Source organism: Neofelis nebulosa, chromosome 13 (genome assembly GCF_028018385.1).
Source record: "Neofelis nebulosa isolate mNeoNeb1 chromosome 13, mNeoNeb1.pri, whole genome shotgun sequence".
NCBI lineage: Eukaryota > Metazoa > Chordata > Mammalia > Carnivora > Felidae > Neofelis > Neofelis nebulosa.
Genome location: NC_080794.1, coordinates 72845182 through 72866535, shown reverse-complemented (window position 1 = coordinate 72866535; position 21354 = coordinate 72845182). Strand labels below are relative to the sequence as shown.

General features: G+C 49.9%; 1 protein-coding gene across 7 annotated transcripts in view; it reads right to left on the bottom strand.

The window, feature by feature from the left end:
• Positions 1-2693: 2693 nt before the first annotated feature.
• The window catches only part of RBM20 (RNA binding motif protein 20), a 190487-nt gene continuing 171826 nt past the window's right edge, over positions 2694-21354 (bottom strand). For all 7 annotated transcript variants that reach the window (XM_058697745.1, XM_058697746.1, XM_058697749.1 and 4 more), the window contains exons 10-14: positions 20016-20117; positions 18248-18908; positions 16543-16677; positions 8111-8232; positions 2694-3428 (exon numbers count right to left, since the gene is read on the bottom strand). In XM_058697745.1, the coding sequence (XP_058553728.1) occupies positions 3318-3428; positions 8111-8232; positions 16543-16677; positions 18248-18908; positions 20016-20117 (1131 nt within the window). In that variant the 3' untranslated portion in view covers positions 2694-3317. The remainder of the gene's footprint in view (positions 3429-8110; positions 8233-16542; positions 16678-18247; positions 18909-20015; positions 20118-21354) is intronic.

Below are 21354 nucleotides of genomic sequence, written 5' to 3'. Positions count from 1 at the left end.
GCTGGGCATCAACCATCAGCTGAAGGAATGGCCAGAAACTAACCGACTTGTCCTGGTGCAGGACAATGTTGTTCAGCCCACTAGAAGAGTCGGGGCACTAGGCAGTAGGAATGAGGGGCTTATGAGAGGCCAGGAGATTTTTCTACCTGATACTTCAAAAGGGACAGCAGCTCCCCACTCTCCCAGGCTTAACTCTTCTGGAGGTCTACCCGTAAGAATCTCTGATTTCCGAGCTCCAAGTAGAAGCTGTTGTATCTTTTCTGCTCAACGCTTTAGAGACATTCTAGATTCGGAGAGGGACCAGATACCAATCTCTGTGCTCAATGAGCTTCCCCCAGCCACATGTCAAAGGAACCCTGCATGACCGACAGCTACCCACAAGCTTTCAAATTCTCTTTATTAAAAATCTTTTTTTTTTCTTTTTGTAAAAACAAACATGGCAGTCAATTATACAGATCAGGAAAAGCGATGACAATTTATAAGACACTCAACAAATTCCAATACTTTACAAGTTCAAGCTTAACTAGTGTTTTTCTTTTTCTTTTTCTCATAAGCTCAAAAAACAAACTCTGGTCCAGTTCAAGTACATTCTAACAGATCACAGCCTCACACTTGTCCAAGAAAGGGAAACCCGGATAGTAATGGCTGTTCTCACACCAACATCAAATCTACCAAATTCTTTGGGAATAACATCTGGATATACTTTATTTTGGGTGTTTACAATGAAAAGTACATCGGCCTTTTGTTATCTTAACCCAGGGTACAAATGAATCTGTTGCTCAAGGTAGCAGCTACTCTCAAAAAAGCTTTTTGGGGAGACACTTTGAAATGTTTGACAAACACTGAAGAAAAGCTTTAAAAAATAGATCAGTATTTTCCTGGTTTTCTTTAATACTGCCTTGTGTATGACACATGTAGGAGCAAGGAGTGCAAATTATAGAGTGGGTAAAGGACCATGCCAATGGAATCGTATAAAAATAAATAGAAATAAATATATATGTATATATATATATATATATATATATATATATACATATATATATATACACCAATACAGAATCTTAGATGATTTTTAAACTGAAGGTTCTGATTGAACGCAGAGAGCCTCTCCTCTCTCCCTCCCAGGGGCTCTTGCCAGATTTGCAATATGGAGAAGGTCAGTCTATCAGCAAGGGAGCCATTGCGCTACTTGGGAATGAGGCTGTTTGAACAGCTATCCTGGTTTCCATGGAAACAGTGCTGCGGGGATGAGCCCGTGGGGTCAGCTTCCACTTTGCTGGGAGAAAAGACTGCCAGCTTCTCTGAAAATGCTCAGTTCCAGCCTCTGACGGAGGTGGTAGGCTTTTCCCAGCAAGGTTCCCGAGGAGGCCAGGGAGCTGACCCTAGACATCCCCCAGGTGGGAGGAAAGACAAATAGGGCCAGAGATTTTCCCAGAAATGGAGGAGGCTGGTCTCCAGAACACCAGGTAAAAACCTGTGGAGGCAGCTAGAGCTGAGCCACCATTTTCAAAGCCCACTCTCTTGGAGACACCAACCTTTCCGAGGCCCCCAGATGGCCTAATGCCAAGGTCAGGCTTCCTGCTTCCTCCAGCCTCTCACTGCTCATGCCCAGGGGCTGGCTGGTCTGCCTCGGGTACTTGCCTTCACTGTTCTCTTTGACAGGTTCCCCGCAACTCTTCTCACCAGTGACCATGTGCCCCAAGGTTTACGCAGGATCATTTTATACATTGTATATTCTATATTTCTTTCTTCTCCGGTGCCTCAGACTTACTGATAAAATGTCAGTGTCAAACTCAGATGATTTTTCTATTCTTTCACCATTAGTGCAGAGGACAGAATGTGCAGTATAGGTATCTACCATAAAAAAATCTCACCTACTATAAAAATTGCAAAAAATAATAGAAAACAAACAATCCCTTCCTGGTCTCTCTCTCTCTGTGGTCAGGAATAGAAACATAGGAACCATCTTCTAGGGGCTGAGCCAGGGAAGTAGCTTATTAGCTTGTGGAAACAGCACAAGGCTCCCCTCTTACCTTCTTGAGGTCTTCCCTACAGCTGTGGCCAAGCCTAACACCTCTGTCCCAAACGCTCCCGATGGAATATCAGACCCTCTAGTCTCGGGCCTGAAGGCACTGACCTCTAGAATCAGAAAACCATGCAGGAAGAAAAGTTCTGTTCTTCATAACACTCCACATCAAAGTCTGCACATGGGGTCCTCTGAAATGCCCCTGACCTCCTGCCCCCCTATAAATACTTGGCAATCCCGAAATGCTGCTCCTCAGTCCTGCAGCCTTGCTCTTTCCTTAGCTTCTCCACCGCCCCCCACCCGCAAAGACCATTTTAGAAACCATCCCACTGAGAGGCTGCTGGGGCCCAGAGTGCAGGCACCAAGAGCGAGTCAAAGACAGATACCATTTCCTTATTACGTGTCTCTCAAGCAATGTGACCCATGGCTGGGAGGCCAGCATCTGACCCAAGCCCACACCAACTACGGTCTCAGCTGAAGGGAAAAGACACTACTGTTTTAATTTTTTATTGAAGTGAATCTACACCAAATTCATTGTCTGGAACAGAACCAACCCTGGTACCTCCTGAAATCTGAGGATGGAACTAACTTTGTGGGGCGGTGGGCGGGGGGCGGGGGGGGGGGGAACTTAACAGGTTCCAAAATGAAGAGTGGTTTTCCTCCTCTGTGGAATTCATTAACTTTATTTTAAGGCATGAATCTGATGGGCTTCTAGAATAGTTGAGAGGATGAAAGAGTTATTAAAAATGGGGGCTTTTCGCAAAAGTGGTCCCGCTGGAGAAACTCCCAGCTTCTGCCAACGGATGGTCTAGGGTGCCCCCCTCTCCGGGACTGCAGGGCCCGACTCGGCTCCCCTGCTCAGAACGCCAGGCAGGGAAAATGCTCCAGGCTCCCTGAAGTGGTTCTTGACCCAGGGGTTTCTGTGAGATCTCTTCCTTGGTTGATCCGGCTGGCCACCAAGAATTTGGACACTGTGAAAATCCCTGAGAAGTTGGGTTTCATGAAAAATAAATGACCCTTGGCACAGAAGGTGAGAGGAGGAGGGGAAAGAAGAGAATCACATTGAAGGAAACAAGAATCAACGGGGAGAGAGAGGGTAGCGCTCGACCACTGGACACATGAGGTGACAGCTCTCACCAGGGAGACACTTGAGGGGCGATTTCATGAGTCTCCAAGAAAAAGCTCAGGCGGCCTGGTTTGCCTTCCTCCCAGGCTTTAGCTCCTGTCCAGGATGTCAGGAAGACCCCGTCTCAGAAGGCCGTCCTCTCCCGACTGAAGTCGCTGCAGGGGCCTAGAGCTTCTTCCTCTCAAAGTGTGGCACGATTCCGCTGTCCTCGGGCCTTGGGCTGCCTGCCCCCTCGGTCTCCTTGAGGCCCTCCTCGGCCAGCTGGGACAAGTACTTCTGCAGCGGGAAGACAGGGAAGGGAAGGGAGAGGGTTAGCGGTGACCTGGCCAGAAAGGAAATGAGAGAAAAGGGAGGTATCTTAGCCTCTTCTCCTGTCTTGTCTCCCAGTGGGTGGGACCCCCCTCCCTACCCTCCCCAGATCCTTCTGAGGCTACCGGACCCATGCTAAGCTCCCCCACCCCAACTCTTTGCGTTAGTTTACAAGTAATGCATGATTCTTGCAGAAGACATCTAAAACACAGATCCTAACAACAACAAACAATTCCAAAGCCCTTATCCAGTGCAAGCACTGCTCTGTTTTTCTTATAGAAACTCATTTAGGGGCACCTGGGTCTCTCCGTCGGTTAAGCGTCCGACTCTTGATTTCAGCTCAGGTCATGATCTCACGGTTCGTGAGATTGAGCTCCATGTCAGGCTCTGCACTGACAGCATGGGGCCTGCTTGAGATTTTTTTCTTTCTCTCTCTTGCTCTCTGTGTCACCCCTGCTCACACTCACTTGCTCTCTCTCTCTCTCAAAATAAATAAATAAACATAAAAGAACCCACACCTCATTGAATTACAAAGACTACTTGTTTTCCAGGAGAGCTTCAGCACCCAGGGGCTGTGTGTATGACAGGTGGAGGGAGAAGAAGCCCGCTAGACCAATGGGCCTCCGGGAGGAGAGAAGCAATGTCCTTGGATTGTCCAAGGATTGTGAAGGACACACTGCAGCCTCTCCTAACAACCTGTCTCCTGGTGGGTGGGTGGGCAGGCTGAGTGCCCTGGAGGTCCTTTGCTGGATTCCTGTTCTGCTGCTCACACGGCCCCCCAAACACACGGCCCCCCAAACACTCGCCATTATCACTGGCCCCCAGCCAAACGTCAGGCCACGCTTGGGATTCTAGATTCCATGCAGTGAGACACAAGTAGAAAGGCCTAGGGCCCCAGCTGGGTCCTCTGACTGCCAGGGCAGCAGGGGGCAGTGCAAAGAGCACTGGGTGAGGAGTCAGCAGGGTTTGGTCCAGCGCAGTGGTCAAGTGTGTGGGCTCTGCCATCAGATGACCTGGGTTCAAATCCTAGCTCTCAGCAGACAAGTGACCCAAGGTCTCTGACATCTGTAAAGTGTGGGTAGTAACAGTATCTACCACGTAAGGTTGCTACGAGGTCCAGGGAAAGTACCGTAAAGCACTTAGCATAGTGCCTGGCACAGAATAAACGCTCTGTAATGTTGCCCTTTATCATGAGTTGCATCAGGCATCTGATTCCGGGTAAGTCCCTCATCTGCTCTCGGCTCTGCTAACCTGGTCAGTGGGAGAAACAGTGCCTTCCCTCCTCTCAGGGTGATTCTGAGGGTCAGATGAGGGGATGTGCGTAAGACCACCTGCTCTCTCTAGAACAGACTGGTTGGCTCTGAGAGGTGGGTGAGCCCGATGGCGAGGGCGGCAGACAGACCAAGGGTCCCTGTGGGCCAGGCTGCTGATGGAGGCCTGGTTTGCCCTCCACCTCATCTCAGGAAGGCAAGTGGGTGATGCACTGTTTGTGAGCTCTAGACCTGCAACCAGGCAGGCACCTAGCTTATCTCTCTCTCTCTCTCTTTTTTTTTTTGGGGGGGGAGAGAGATTGAGAATCCCAAGTAGGCTCCACATTCGGCACGGAGTCCTACTTGGGGCTCAATCCCATGACCCTGGGATCATGACCCAAGCCAAAATCAAGACTTGGACGCTCAACCGACTGAGCCACCTAGGCACCCCTAGTTTTCCTCTCAAGCACTTGACCCCACCTGTTGTTCCAGGCCACTCGGGGTGGGTTATCTCAGGGCTGTGACCAGCAGTGGGGGCACAGCAGTAGCTGTGAGAGAATGCACAGAGAGAATGGAGGCTGCCTCCTACCTCAAAGAGTAATCCTTCACCCCCACCTCAAGGCCTCCTGGTGCTGCTAAGTTTACAAGTTGCCTGACTCAGGTGTGAGCAGCACCTGCTGCTCGGGTCTCAATTCTTCACTTTTCCCACGTGTAACTCGGGGTAGTGTGGGGTGGGCGAGGCTGTGTGGACAAGAGACATTCTGTCAAGGCCATTGACAGAAACTTTATCTGGGAAGCCCGCGGTGGAGGCTCCCAGCTCCCCAACAGGTGTACCAGGGAAACCTGATCTGCAGTTGGCAGGCCTAAAAGGCTTCTTAGCCCATGTCTGGTCCTGACGTGCCTGGGGACCGCAGGAATGGCTCTGGCCTGCTATGGGGAGGTGAGGTGGCCTGGGGGGTTGGAACATAGTATAGTCCACTGCCCTGGAAAAGAATACAGGATTTAGAATCAGAGGCCCTGGCAAGCCTATACTTATCCTAATTTCCTGAATGACCTTGAGCTGTGTGGCCTCCTTGAGAGCTACATAATCCAGCTGAGAATGTCACATGAGATCAAAAGTTCTCAAGTCGAGGTATCAGAACTTGCTGGAAAGATTTTTTAAATGAGTATTCTCAGGGCCAGCCCTGGAAAGAATGAATAAGCAGGAGTAAGGTGGGTCCAGGAAGCTGCATTTTTAAAAGATGCTAGCTGGTATGGGGACCATAGTTTGGGAAAATCAGGACCAGATGATTTCCAAGACCCCAATCAGCCCTGCCATTCTATAGATTTTATCTTGTTGGAGTGGAAGAGGAGGATGTCTTCAGAGTAGATGGCTGCCCTCAACTGGCCCTGTGGAGCCCAGTCTGAATCCTTGGTCTGGCCAGGTCAGGCCTTCACCGAGCTCCCCCAGGAGAGGGCAGGATTTGGGCTGCCCAGGTCCATAGCTTCCTTGTCCACAGAGCAGCTGCTCCCCAGAGGGAAATCAAGAGGTTTAAATGACATGAGTTTGGGCACGGCCAATGACAGATGGTGACACAGGCTATGCTATTATGGGCCTCGGTTTGCAAGATCAGCTTAATAGAGTAAAAAAAAGGAAAGTGATTAACAATCAGGCAACCTGGGGGCACCTCGGTGGCTCAGCCGGTTAAATGTTTGACTTGGGTTCAGGTCATGATCTTGAGGTTTGTGAGTTCGAGCCCCACATTGAGCCCTGTGCTGATTACATGGAGCCTGCTTGGGATTCTCTCCCTCCCTCTCTCTCTGCCTCTCACCTGCTCTCTCTCAATATAAATAAATAAACTTAAAAAAGAAAAAAAAGGGGGCGCCTGGGTGGCTCAGTCGGTTGAGAGTCTGACTTTGGCTCAGGTCACGATCTCACAGTTCGTGAGTTTGAGCCCCGCACCGGGTTCTATGCTGACAGCTCGGAGCCTGGAGCCTGCTTCAGATTCTGTGTCTCCCTCTCTCTGCTCCTTCCCCACTCATGCTCTGTCTCTGTCTCCCAAAAATGAATAAACATAAAAAAAAAATTAAAAAAAAAAAAAAAAAGAATCAGGCAATCTGTTCCCAAGCCTAGTAACTCACCATCTGCATGGCTTTGGATAAATCACATAGCTTCTCCAGGTCTCAGTTTCCCTTAGCCATAAAACAAGAGTTGGCCCATATCTGCATTTCTTAACTAGGAATGCACATTAGACTCATACGGAGAACTTTCTGAAATTATGTATTCCCGGACCCCTGCCCCCAAATTCTACGAAGTATCTAACCTAGTATATATATACGTTCAAAACACTGTCCAGGTGATTCTATTTCATATCTCTGGCTAAGAAATGCTAGATTAGCTCCTCCAACAATTTAATTGTGACAGTAATGCCTGCTCAGGAATTAGGGCATGCTGCCACCATGAGGGTCTGTCCTAGTTGAGGCCTCCCGTGTCAAAACGCCAGTCTGACTCCTTGTAGTAAAAACATGAGGTGCCATGAACTATTTCTCCCGGGCATCTGATATACCATGCTTTCTATTAAGTTACTAAACCCCAGCTGTTCCAACACGCTACATGTTAGGGGTATTAGTTATAGAACATATTCCTGTAATTCTCTGATTTTAAGATGAGGGTTTTTTTCCCCACACATTCACATCTCTGAAATTGAGATGTATTTTACAATTGATGGAGTCTCACCATTGCAACATTTTTTTTTTTTCTTGTTGGTCTCCGAGAAATGGGAGCGTGTCTTACAACCGACAGCACCTTACATTGGATGAAATCTGGTATGTAGAGTATTTTTAATATGTCCCCTGTTACTATACTTTAACTCTTATTTTAGTTAGCGCTTATCTCCTACACTAGAATGGAAGCTCCAGGAGGGCAGGGATTTTTGTCTGATTTGTTGTCGTCGTCGCTGTTTTATCTCCAGTGCCTAGAGCAGCGTCTGTACCTAGTATGCCTGCAATTAAGAGCTGCAGGATAGATTTAAATAGGACAAAACAGTGATTTTTATTCTAGCAAACAGGGATACTGCATGGGGGAACAGAAACCTAGAGAAATCTCTGCCTCTGGAACATCCAAGTCTTGTGAACAGGACTCAGCCTCACCCATGGGCCAGGTGATGGCTAGCTTGAATTACTCAGGCCAGAGAGAGAGAGGCAGATACCCCCAAATCCAGGCCCGAACAGAATGTCTTGTGAGTACTCCAGGAGAGACAGATGCCCCGAGAGCTCAGGGGAGGCAGCCACCATGTGCAGCAGCCTGGCGGAGTCAAGCCTGAGGAAAGAGCAGTTCTCCATGTGGTGGAAGGAAATGGAAACTCCCAGACACAGAGACCAGGGAGTCCCCGGTTGCTCGGCAAGGAAGGCGCTGGTTACCTGTAAGTTCCTGTAGTGAACAGCACTGCGACAGTGGCTTATCTTCGCCATCTCCTCGCTGGTGTAGAACAGCCCACACAGCTTGCAGTAAAACCCAGTCCTGGGCACCACGAACTCCACCCCTGCAGAAGGACAGGGGATGATGGACAGGCAGGGGTTAGGAAGGCGACGTGAGACCCCTGTGGCCTTGCCAGCCGTCAGTGGAAACGGAAGCAGTGAGCTCCGTCCCTCGCTTGCCGTGGACTCTGGCTGGGTGGCCAGCTTCTCCAAGCCCAGTTTCCCCATCTGCAGAGCAGGCATGAGGAAAACAGTGTCGACTCCGTTCACAGGTGGTTGAAGGAAGGGATGAACTCCCTCAAGCGTGCTGGAACGCTCAGCAACTCTACGCTCTGCGGCTGCCTCTGCAGACCCAAGCCCTCCGACCATCAGCCTGCTTGCAGGGAGAGGAGGAGGAAGGCGGTTTCTCGCATTTCACTGGTTGGCTGTCATTTCTCCATGCTGTACCTCTCTCTGTAGCTGCTGTGGCCAGGACTCTGAAAGAATGCTCTCATTTTTGTTTGTTTTAGAATTATATTCATTAAAGAAAATTGTAAAAACACACAGAAGTGAGGAAAAATCACTCAGTCCTTCAATCAAAATATTTTCTTGCATACTATCTTTTGGTGGGGGAGGGGGGCGGGGGGGCCGTTTTGACCATGCCCTAAGCAATTCTGTCTCCTCCCTTTTCCACGTAACAGTTATGTAAAATCATAAACATTTTCCCACCCTTCTCCAGTCTTTACATCTGAGCCATTAACCAACAGCATTTTATTTGGGATTTGCTAAACAGAGGTCACAGGATTCTGGGAGGCCTTTTGATTTAAAGGAAAGAAAAGAGTGGCCCAATAGCCAGGGAAGTTAAGTGGCAGTGTCCCAGCCCAGAGGATTCACCTGAAAGAGAGGGCAGAAGCTCCAGCCTTCACCACGGTGTTCTGAGGGCCACGGTTCTCCTCCCTCTCTCTCTCTCTTTCTTTTTTTAAATTACTAGCCCCATTGCTGAGTTTATTTTTTTACTTTTTAAAAAGTGTTTATTTATTTTTGAGGGAGGGAGAGAGAGAGCGTGAGCAGGGGAAGGGCAGAGGGAGAGGGAGACAGAGGATCCAAAGCAGGCTCTAGGCTGACAGCAGAGAGCCTGATGGAGGGATGGACCCTGTGAACCGTGGGATCATGACCTGAGCCGAAGTCAGACACTCAACTGACTGAGCCGCCCAGGCACCCCGTGGTTTTCCTCTTGAAGCCACGGTCAGCAGAGTGGAAAGAGCCCAGGTCTGAGAGGGCGCAGACCAGACTCCAAGAACCTGTGGAACCCGGGGAGAGTCAGCTGAACGCCACCGTTGGCTGGGGCCTCAGTTTCTTCAGGTGCCTGATTGTGACATGCCAGCAGAAGAGCAGGTATAAGGGCTGTGAAAGAGCAGGACCCGTGATGGAACTAAAGGAATGGGGCTGGTGGCTCCGAATGCCTGGATCCTGCTTCCAGACCGGGGCCGCTGGTGTGTGTGCCTGGCACTCAGCTGGGCTTTGCTGCCGCCCATCTGGTTAGCGCCCGCTGCCCTGCTGGGGGCGGCAGTGGTCGGAGAGCTGCCCGCACGGGAGTGGGGGGGGGGGGGCGGCATGGGAGGATGGGGGGGGGCGGGGAAGGGAGAGAGGGGCTGGGAGCAGCCCACCAGGGGAACGGCCGCTTCTTCTTGCACAGAGGGAGACAGGCCAGGTCCCCACTGAGGCGCTGCGTGTGACCACGAGTCCGGGCTTCCTTCGCTTTCCTGCCTCGGCCTCCCAGAGCGGAGACAGACCTACGCGCACAGGAGACCCTGTCATAGAGCAGCAGCTTAGACTTGTAATTACAATTTTTTTTTTTTCCGTGTCAAAAGAGCCACTTATCAGTGTGCAGCAGGGGGCCTGGAGGGAGTGGGGAGCCCGGGAGGCCTGCCCCAGGCCTGCCTTGACTGATTGCTCCTCTGTGGTTTGGGGCCTGGTTTTGGCAGCCTCCTCAGCCAGTTTTCTCTAACTGCCACGCAGAGCGCTGCCCTGCCTCCAGCAGTCGCCAGCAGGGAGGGGGCCTCCCTCGGCCCTCTGCCCAGAGGGAGGCTGTGTCCTTCCCTTCCTCACCTTCCTCCCGCCCTCACTGCAAGGGACAGAAAAGTGGCCCCTGCCCTGCCTGTGGGTGGCCAGCTCCCCCCTCCACCCCACAAACAGGCTGGTGGCGAAGGAGCATAAATGAAGCAAGGCCCGCCTTCATCCCCTGTTCCCACAGAACGGCTCCCCCCTTGCTGCTGCAGAACAGGGAGATACAGGCAATTGGGAAGGAAGAAGCACTACCCGGAGACCATGCGGAGCAGGCACAGGCCTGGGATCAGAGCCGCTCCTTCCTCTGTCCTGCCCCAGACGCTGGCTGGGCCAGCTGGGTGGTCCCAGCACAGAAACCTGGGGTCTCACTGCAGGCCCCGGGAGTAAGGCCTCCAGCATCCTTCAAGTTTCCCCAGAGACCTTCTAACCGCTGCTCTGGGTCCCCCAGAAGGAGCTTCGCTGCCTCAGAAGCCACCAGAGTGTAAAGCTGGGCCCAAGCTGGCAGCTGTGGCCCCTTTCAACACAAGAAGCACAGCTACCGTGTGGGGGGCTGGTTCTGGGTGAGACTGCATTTGAACAAAGGCTCCCACTGCCAAAAAAACACAGAAACACAAAACGCAAAACCAAAAACCAAAAATAAGCTTGGAAGCCACGGAATAATGGAGGGAAAATAGAATTTAGAGTCAGACAGATCTAGCTCCTTGACTTACACTGTGTAACCTCAGGTACATTATTTAAACTCTCTGAGATTAGCTTCCTCCTCAGTAAAACAGAAATGATACCCCCACGAAGGGTGTTATGGGTAGCACCTCTCATTTTGCCTGGTGCTCAAAAACGGAGAGTTTCCAGACACATTTCTCCACAGAGGCCTTCTTGCCCACCAGGGCCGCCTGGAGAACCCAGACTCCAAAGGTTGGCAGCAACACTTCCCTGCCCCTGCCTGGTGCCCAGCGGCTGGGCAGGCGGTACCAGGTGGTGAGAAGACCGCGCTGAGGGAGGAGAAGCCTGAGGAGGATCCCCGAATGCCTGGCGACTCCCCCCTGAGTAACTGGGAGTTGCCCCAGGCACTACATGCCAACACCGTCTTGGATGCCTCTGGAATGTGAGGGCCACAAGTGACGCTACCGCGTCGAGAAAACTGTGAGCTCCCCACCCAGTCTGGAGCCATGTGGTCCTCCCATTTTTCAGTCTCTACTAAGGGAACGACGATTAAAGCTGCATTTGCTTTCTAATAATAGCTCCTGGCCCGGGCAATTCTAACTCGGTCATCCTAGCTAAGCCTGCGATGGGTGCAGGGGGACCTTGCATTTTTGCAGACAATGCCCTTTGGTACTGGTAAGCACAGGCCCTGGCAGGCGCAGGCTGGCTAGGGTCACCCAAAGCTGGCCTGAAACACATGGGCAGTGCCCTCTCCCCGCCAGCCATGCCCACCCCAGTCCCTGAGCAATGGCACTTCACCTCCCTTTTACTCTGGATCCTGGCATTTCCCCTTCGCCTCCCTGCTCTCCGTAGGGACAAAGCCTGAAAGTCGTTCCCTGCCTCCCTAGAAGTCTCTGCAGTAGTGACCGATTCTGGAGGGTGAGGGTTATGCAGCCTGAGTGAGAGGAAACAGTAGGTCTCCATTACTACCTCATGAACGAGTAATAACAACAGACAACCCTTCAGTACCTCCTACTGGAAGATACTAAGACCTTACAAGTACTCATGCGTTTCATACTCAAAGTAACTGAACACAGTAGGCTTCTATGTTACTACCCTTATTTATTGATGAAGAAAGTCAATAAATCAATGAAAAGAGTCAAAGAGGTTGCTCATTGTCTCCTAGCCAGCTGGGATTTGAACCTGGGGAGTCATTTTCCACAGTTTGTGCTCTTAACCACTGCACAAAAATTGCCTTTCCTACATTGTGCTTCCTGTGCCAGAGGAACCAGAATGGCAGAGTGGTCTCAGATTAGAAGCCCCGAGTTCTGACCTGAACCTGATGTGTGTTCTTGGGTAAGCATCTGGGCTTCCATTTCCTCTCCTGTCAAATGCGGAAAATAGTACCATACCCCGACCCCCTGAGATAAGATAATGGGTCTCAAAGCTAACCGAAGACTACATTCAAGACAAAAGTACAATCTGTAAAAGGCCCAAACTGGAAGCAACCCAAATGCCCATCAAGAGACGAATGAATCAACAAATGTGGTTTACCTGTATCCACAATGCAATACTCCTCAACAATACAAAGAAGCCAACCATTGATCCACCCCACAATTATCAATGAATCAAAATAATTATGCTGGGTGAAAGAAGTCAGGCAAAAACAATGTATCCCATATGATTCCCTTTCTATGAAATTCTAAAATGCAAACTAATATTTAGTGACAGAAAGCAGATCAGTAGTTACCGGGGGACTGAGGTGTGGGGAGGGAGGAATTACAAAGGAGCACCAGCAAATTTAAGAAGTGATGAATACGTTCGCTCTCTAATTGTGGTAAGGGTCTCACAGATGTACGTATATGTCAAAACTGATCCACTGTACACCTTACGTATGTGCACTTCATTAACGTCAATTATATTTCATTAGAGCTGTTTTTTTAAATTTTTTTTTTTTTTCAACGCTTTTTATTTATTTTTTGGGACAGAGAGAGACAGAGCATGAACGGGGGAGGGGCAGAGAGAGAGGGAGACACAGAATCGGAAACAGGCTCCAGGCTCCGAGCCATCAGCCCAGGGCCTGACGCGGGGCTCGAACTCACAGGCCGTGAGATCGTGACCTGGCTGAAGTCGGACGCTTAACCGACTGCGCCACCCAGGCGCCCCTAGAGCTGTTTTTTTTTTTTTTTTTTTTAATTTTTTTTTTTCAACGTTTTTTTTTTTTTATTTATTTTTGGGACAGAGAGAGACAGAGCATGAACGGGGGAGGGTCAGAGAGAGAGGGAGACACAGAATCGGAAACAGGCTCCAGGCTCCGAGCCATCGGCCCAGAGCCTGACGCGGGGCTCGAACTCACGGACCACGAGATCGTGACCTGTCTGAAGTCGGACGCTTAACCGACTGCGCCACCCAGGCGCCCCTAGAGCTGTTTTTAAAAACAGAATGAGATCCCATTTTCCTAACAGGTTGGTAAAGATTAAAAACTGATGACATCCAATGTTGGTAAGGAAGCGGAGAATGAGAATCCTCACTCCGGCAGTGAAAACTGGTATAATCTTTATGGAGTGCAATTTAGCAGCAATTATGAAAATGTGAAATGCAAATATATCTGATGCCACCCCCCCGCCCCGCAATCCCATGGTCTAGGACGCTGTCCTACAGAAACCCAGGCATGCACACAAATGTAACAGCATGTCTGGAAGGCAGCAGAGCATAGAGGCGGCAGGGCCCCATGAGTCAAACTACTGGGATTTGAATCCTGGCTCCAATCTTTGCTAATCATCACCTTTGTAATTCCGCATCTGAGATTCCTAGCCTATAAAATAAGGATGAAAATATTACGTACCTCATGGGTGTTTTGAGAGAGTTACATGAGGTAAGCACTAGCAATGGTGCCTGCATGGTAAATCATAAAAATAAAAGCTTAACTATTATAGCACTTTAATAATGGGAAAAGAAACTGACAATATCCTAAGTGTTCACCAGGAGAGAAATGGATAAGTAATTTATGGTGTACATCTTGTAGGATGGAATATGTGTGCTGGTTCAGAAGAATGCATTCTCTGTGTACTGATGTGAAGAGATCTCTAAGACCCACTGTTAAGTTAAAAAAGCAAATTGGAAGGGCACTTGGGTGGCTCAGTCGGTTGAGTGTCCGACTCTTGATTTCTGCTCAGGTCATGGCCCGGGGGTCGTGGGATCGAGCCCCGTGTTAGGCTCTGTGTTGAATGTGGAGCCCTGCTTAATAAGATTCTTTCTCCCTTTGCCCCTTTCCCCTGCTTGCACTCTCTCACTCTCTCTCACAAAAAAAAATTTTTTTTAAATTAAACTAAAGGGGGTGGGGGTGCCTGGATGGCTCAGTTGGTTAAACGTCTGACTTTGGCTCAGGTCATGATCTCCCAGTTCTTGAGTTCAAGCCCCATGTCAGGCTCTGTGCTGACAGCTCGGAGCCTGGAGCCTGCTTCAGATTCTGTGTCTCCCTCTCTGCCCCTTCCCTGCTCACACTCCGTCTCTCAAAAATAAATAAACATTAACAATTAAAAAAAAAAAAGCAAACTGTAGAACATTCTGTGTATAGTGTGATCTAGCCCGTGGGTATGATCATGGCTACCTCTGGAGCTGGGGAGAAAACTGGAGGGAAGAGACACAACATTTAACATATACTTTATATGGCCCTTATTTAAAAAAAATTTTTTTAACATTTATTCATTTTTTGATAGAGAGAGCACGAGTGGGGGAAGGGCAGAGAGAGAAGGAGACACAGAATCCAAAGCAGGCTCCAGGCTCTGAGCTGACAGCACAGAGCCTGACACGGGGCTCGAGCTCACGGACTGTGAGATCATGACCTGAGCTGAAGTCGGACGCTTAACCGACTGAGCCACCCACGTGCCCCTATATGGCTCTTATTTTTTAAATTTGTCATAATAATCTTTCACACTTTTGGGAATGAAAAATAATAAAAGAGACATGAATTACAAGGTAGCAGAACTTATTCTTAATTTTTGCTTGTGTGGGTCATACAGATTCCAAGTTCTTGGAGACTTGTGTTACATTTCTCAACTGCCCCAGAGTGCTCTGCATGGTGCCATGTTATCTAGTAAGCGCTGCTCAGTATCAAGGAGTACTCTATGAAAACGGAGCATTTGGAGGACAAAAACAGTAAGAAATGTTTAAAAGGAGATGAAAACAAAAAGAGAAACCTGATGGAAAGGGTGAGCATCTGTACTGACCAGCCTCTCCCTGAATAAGCAGACATGTGGTCATTGGTCATCACATAACCCATTCTTCTCGTGCTTCCTTGTGACGCTTTCCCAAATGACACACCTAAGCGCTCTCTCAAGCAGCTGCTACTTCTCCTTTGTCTCGTTGCTTTCCAACCTCTCAAAGTCAAAGCAAAGACTCAAAGATGATGTGGAGTGGGAGTCACTGGGTTAGTGATAGTGTCAGAAGCTCCCAGGTGCCCTCACTCTGCCCTGAGACTTTAGTTAACTCTCCCCTTTGAAAATGTGTCCTAGTTGATTTATTATTTTTTTTATTTTTTTATTTTTTTATTTTGAGACAGAGAGAGACAGAGCATGAGCAGGGGAGGGACAGAGAGACAGGGAGACACAGAATCCGAAGCAGGCTCCAGGCTCTGAGCTGTCAGCACAGAGCCCGACGCGGGGCTCGAATTCATGGTCCGTGAGATCATGACCTGAGCTGAAGTCGGACGCTTACCCGACTGGGCCACCCAGGTGCCCCTGATTTATTATTAACCTCCCTTCCCATCCCCCTCCAACACTTCCACCATTAAAACACCAGTGATCCAAGTCAATCCCATATTATAGGTGAAAACACTAAGGCTCAGGAACCCCAACCTATCATTCCCTGTCAGGCCTCTGCATTTGCACATTCCCTGCCCGAGGCCCGAGCCACCCCCTTCTCATTGCCCCCTACCATCTGGTCCCCTGGATCCCCAATCTCCATTCTGCCTGTGGCTGGGTTGACTGCCAGGTGGGTTCTGACAGTACCTTCCACTCCAAGGGCCTCCAAGAAAAGTAGTTTTACCTCCCAATCTTTCTCTCTTTCTTTTATTGACTTGTTAATGAAGGACTTGTAGTGACTGGGGGAAAAAAAATCAAAATACATCCTGGGGATGGGTTGTCTGAGATTACGCAGTCATCCAATAAGTAGAATAGGAAGGAAAGGGGACCACGTCTCTCTCTGTTCAATGCTCCTTCCGTCAACTATATTGTATCTGCCCCAAATGCAGTCTCTCCAGCATCATTGCCTCACAGAAGCTCGTCCTTCAAAGAACAAACAAATGTTTTGGGAAGGGTTGGGATAGGGAAGCCAGTAGCTGAAGAAGTTCATTTCTGCTGACTTTGGGCAGCCACTGGGGCCTCTGATCCCTGCCTGAATAAAGCCGTATGGTCAGAAACAAAGCATTCCCAAATAGGGAAATCAAGTCTTTGCTCTGGCTCCCGGGGCAATGCTGCTCAAGGCCTGATACCGTGAGGTATCTGGTCTATCATGGGAGAACGAAACTGCAAGAAACTTTAAAGATACGCACCTTGCGCGTCTCGGTCATTACGTCAGACATTAAATCCAACAACAAAATGACAAAAAACCCTCTGGAGCTCCTAGGTGTGCCCACGGAGCGATCATTTCCTGGAGCTGAATTCTCAGGAAGGACTGTGTATTTCACCTACCTAGGGGAATGCTAAGTTCACTGAACACATCCTCGGGCTCCCAGGAAGGCAAAGAGAGGGGCTGTTTCAGCTCCACTTCCGTGTATTCCGGTGACCTCACATCCAAAGATTTTACTTCCATGTACCTGGAGTTTTCTGCAAAACATGAGCCAAGGCAGAGAACTAATGAAGCACAACAGACCTCAAAGATTCCCTGCAATTCTATTCTTGCACTGTGTGATCAGGAATGGTCCCTTGCACGGCTTAATAACACGAAGCTAGGGCAAGGACTGCTAATTAGGTCCAAAATGCTGTAATTAAGAGTTTGCTCCACTGCCAAAAAGAATGCCACACCCACGAACCCTTGGCAAACCTTTGCATTGGGTCTGTGGGGGATGGGCTGTTGCCCCTTTGGGCTGGGAGGATCCCTACCTTGCCCCCCAACTCACAAATCACTCCATCCCTGCAGGCAGAAGGGCAAAAATTGTGCTGACGTCTGTAGGGGCAGGGGCTGACAGAAGAGGCTGTGTGCCGTTTCCACCCCAAGCTGGTACAGCAGTGTTATTAAATATGAACTCCAAACACTGGGTAAGCTAATAAGCCATTAACACCAGTGCATGTCGAGGCCTATCCAGCAAACTAAAGGGGTTCAATCAGGGCAAGGTGCACATTTTGCTCTTTCTTTGCTCCTGCCTTCTGTAGACACAGCCCGGGCCTCAGGGTTTCTCTGGCAACAAGAAGGCAGCGCGTGGCAGTTTCCATGGAGACTCGCAGGTGGAAAACAGCTCAGGTCAGCTAGACAGGGAGGAAAGCCGGAGCCTCCAGCTCCCTGACAGGCTCATGCCGGCCGCAGGGCGCTGGATGGAAATGACTCTTTTCAAGCCTTTACTCAACGGCTTCTGTCCCCGACTCTCGGCCCCCCTACTTCAACCTTCCAAGTGCCACAGGCTTTCTGCGAAATGGAGCTCTAGTTATTTCCATGTGGAGAACACTGAGGGCTCCTCCTCCTCCTCTGCCCCCCCTCCCTCCCGCCGTGGCCCTTGATGGATCTTTGTTTCCACTTGGCAGAGAAGACAGGGCTTAGCCTATTTTAAACTCCGTCTCTCATGATGTCATAGCGCCGGGCACAGATACAACATCACCTGCAATGGAGGCGGAGGACAGTCTGGGACAAGCCTTGTTTCGCCACCAGGCCGTGGAAAAAAGGGGGTCTGCGGTGGTAGCAGGGGGAAGCGGCCATACCCCTCGGCAGCACCTTGATCCTAACCTCCGCCCGCTCCTGGCTGTTTTCTTGCCTCCCTGGCTGCTTTTCCCGCCCCCTCACTCGGGCCTCACAGAAATAACAGCCTGGGTGGTCCACCACTGTGCAGCCATGACAGGCTGCTTGCTGACCGGAGGACCCGAAGCCCCTTGGCCTGATAACTCAAAGCTTTTGCTACGTTTTAGTTGTCAGAGTCCACCTGGGCTCCCGTAAATTCAGAGAAGTCTGCCCTATCTGAGTTTGCTTCTCAGAAAACATGTGGCCTCCTATCTGATTTCCTTTACACCATTTGCCTAAAAGCGCTAAGGATTTAACCAGGCCTTTAGAAGCTGGCTTTCTGCACCGACTTTAATGCTGGCTGAAACCTTAGTCATGTTCATTCCAGCCTGCACATGCCCACACACCTCCCTAGGTGAGCAGTGGTCCCATCAACCCAAGCGCACAGGAGAAAAGGGAGGTAGTTACCCTGGGTGGACACTCCTTGGCGAGCCTGGCTTTGGAGGTCAGTTTCGGTGCGGGGGCTGGCTTTCCCCTCCAGGGGACCGCCTTCACATGCCCCATCTTCGGGGGGCCCCCCGGCCTTGCAGTCATCGAGAGGTGGGCTAGGCTGCCGGGCCCCCTCCTCTGCTGGCTTGGGGGAAGACATTTGCTGGAGTGGAGGGGCCGGATGAACATCGGAGCTCTCCCCTCCCTTTGCCTGCTTCTCGTAGCAATCTGAACCCTCCAGTGAGAGGTCTGTCTTACGTTCAGCTGGCTTCCGCTCAGCGTCCAGATTTAGGCCAGGCATTTCCACGTCCATGTCACTGGGACAGCTCGTGGAAGCAGAAGGCAGATCTTTGGGTGACTTGAGGCTGAGTTCCGTAGCCCCGTTACCTACGGGCTTCACACGCTCGTTGGTGAAATCCTTGGTTACGTCCAGGTCTAAGGTGGACGTCACACAGGGACATATTTCTGGGCAGATTTTGTCCTTCTGGTCAATGGGCACAATTTCTTCCAGTTCTGGGATGTCTGGTTCCATAATAAAATCTTCCTCCTCCCCAACCTCGTCCACTGTAACCAGCTCCTCCATGTTAGTGGGATACCAGCTCTCCCCTTCTGCCTCACTTCCACTCTCCCAGTCTTGCTCCTGAACAAAAATGCAGAATAAGGGTCAGAGAGTGACTGAGAAGCAGGTCATAGTATTCAACCAGAGGGCACAAACCTTGACCACAGGACCCCTAAAAACCAGAAAGATCCTGAGCACTCTTACTCCTGCCTGGGAACATTTGCTGGGTAATGAGGAGCTGTAACCCACTCAAGTCCCACATCACTGGTTCATCTCTAGGTTGGGGCTCAAAACAGCATTTGGAATAAGCCCTTAATGCTTCATCTACCATGTTTAAAACGGCACAAAGAATTTCAAGCCCTGGTACGTAATAGGTGCTCAATAAACAGTTTTTAAATGAGTGAATGACAAACTTACAAACTCTAAATAAATCAATTTGCTGGAGCTATTTTCTTGCATGTAGGCCATCACTGAAGGTAACAGTAGCAAAGTCCCCCCAGCCCACCCCCACACTAAATTCCCCCAAGGTCCCTTTCCCAGCAAGGGTGCAACCTACACAGCCATGGCTCATACTCAGCCCCTCCTGAAACTTCTCTTCACGTCCCCAGCAGCCAGATTTCAGAGATCAACTTCCTTGCCAGTGATACCCATCTCTCTACCTCTCCTGACCAGAAAGACACAAAGCTGGCCACGTTCCAAACACATTTCTTTTTGCTGAGGCAGCCCCAACACTGTAAGTGGATGTTTTACTTTAATTAAGTCAAATAATCTTTGCGAGCACAGTAGATGTTTTGTTAGTCCCAGGGTCTGGGCATGCTGAAGTCAGGGCCCCAGCCTGTGCATCCAAAGCTCCCCTCTTCCCCCAGCCCCTCCCAAGGGACCTATTTTGGGAGCCTGGCTCTGAAGCCTGAGTCTTTTTTGGGCACATGTTTTCTCTTACGAGCACAGCCAAGTCGTTGGAGACTGAGGCAGAGCCCAGGCATATGGTAAAGAGCTCCTTAGTAAAAACTGTGCAAAGATCCCAGGGAAAACCATTCTCCCAAAACCGTTCTGGCTTCATTCGTGGAATCACAGGTGGGGTGTTGGACACATCCGTGCAGCGAGCGGGGCATCACAGGGCAGGATGGGGACTCCAGAGACGTGGTGCCCAATTGCCATCATGCACATGCGGCTCTACGCAAACTTTACCTTTGTCCTTGTGTCCTCAGCATCAGAGGATTCTGTTTCTTTCTCCTGCCTGCCCACTGATGCGGTGCTTTCTTCCATGCCCTCCTGCTCCTCTTTTCCAGCCTTACCAAAGGAAGAACAGAACAAACCAAATCAACAGTGAGCAGTGGCAGAGAAAAGAGGGAGTGCCAAGAGAAAATGATGCTGAGCACAGCTAACAGTCCCCAAGTGTGTTTTCACAGACACCATTTCCTTTATCCTCACAAAAACCCCTCGGAGGCAGGTGCTATGGTCTTCATTTTACAGATCAGGAAATTAAGGCTCAGAGAGGTTAAGTAACTTGCTCAAAGTCACACAGACAAAGGAGGCACAGAAATGTCTTAATGGCTGGACTGATGTCTTTAGCGGGGCAGAAATCCCTGGCAAACTGGGTGCTTTTCGCTGTTATGAAACCTACAGACAGGAGAAGTAAAGGGACCAAGGGTGAACTGGCCCTGGGGTTAACAACCATCATGGTGACATCTCCCCCAAAGATCTGTTGCGGCCATAGAAGTCCCATCCAGGGCACTTATGAGTAGGAAGGGGGCAGTCAGCCGACCAGTGTCCTCTCCACCCCTCGTTTGTCCTCTCTCTTTCCTAGAGCTACAGTCCAAACTAGCAATCCCCTCCCTTCTTCCTTCCTTCTATTCCTTGCCTCAAATTCAGTCCCTCATGATAGACAGTGCTCCTGTCTGAGAAAGCGAACAAGTAGAAGCAGGTGTTCGGTTGGAGAATTAGTCTCTGAGCAGCCTTGAAAACAGGGTCAGCGAACACTCATCCTCAGGTCAAATCTGAGCTCCTTTTATACAATCTGTGAATTAACAAGGCTTTTCACATTTTTAAATAGTTGCATTTTAAATGATTACATAAGTGCCTACATAATATCTTCACGTTGGCCTCTTGGCCCACATAGCCTAAAACGTTTGCTGTCTGGTGCTTTTTTTTTTTTTTTTTTTCCAACGTTTTTTTATTTATTTTTGGGACAGAGAGAGACAGAGCATGAACGGGGGAGGGGCAGAGAGAGAGGGAGACACAGAATCGGAAACAGGCTCCAGGCTCCGAGCCATCAGCCCAGAGCCTGACGCGGGGCTCGAACTCACGGACCGCGAGATCGTGACCTGGCTGAAGTCGGCCGCTTAACCGACTGCGCCACCCAGGCGCCCCATGCTGTCTGGTGCTTTGTAGAACAAGTTTGCCAAACCTCATTTTAGAAGTTTTTGGAGGATACTCTCCCCTGACCTAAACTTTGGCCACCAGATCAGTGACTCTTCCCGGACTTTCTCAGGGGCCAGCTGCATCTTCCCGACGATTTTGGCTGAGG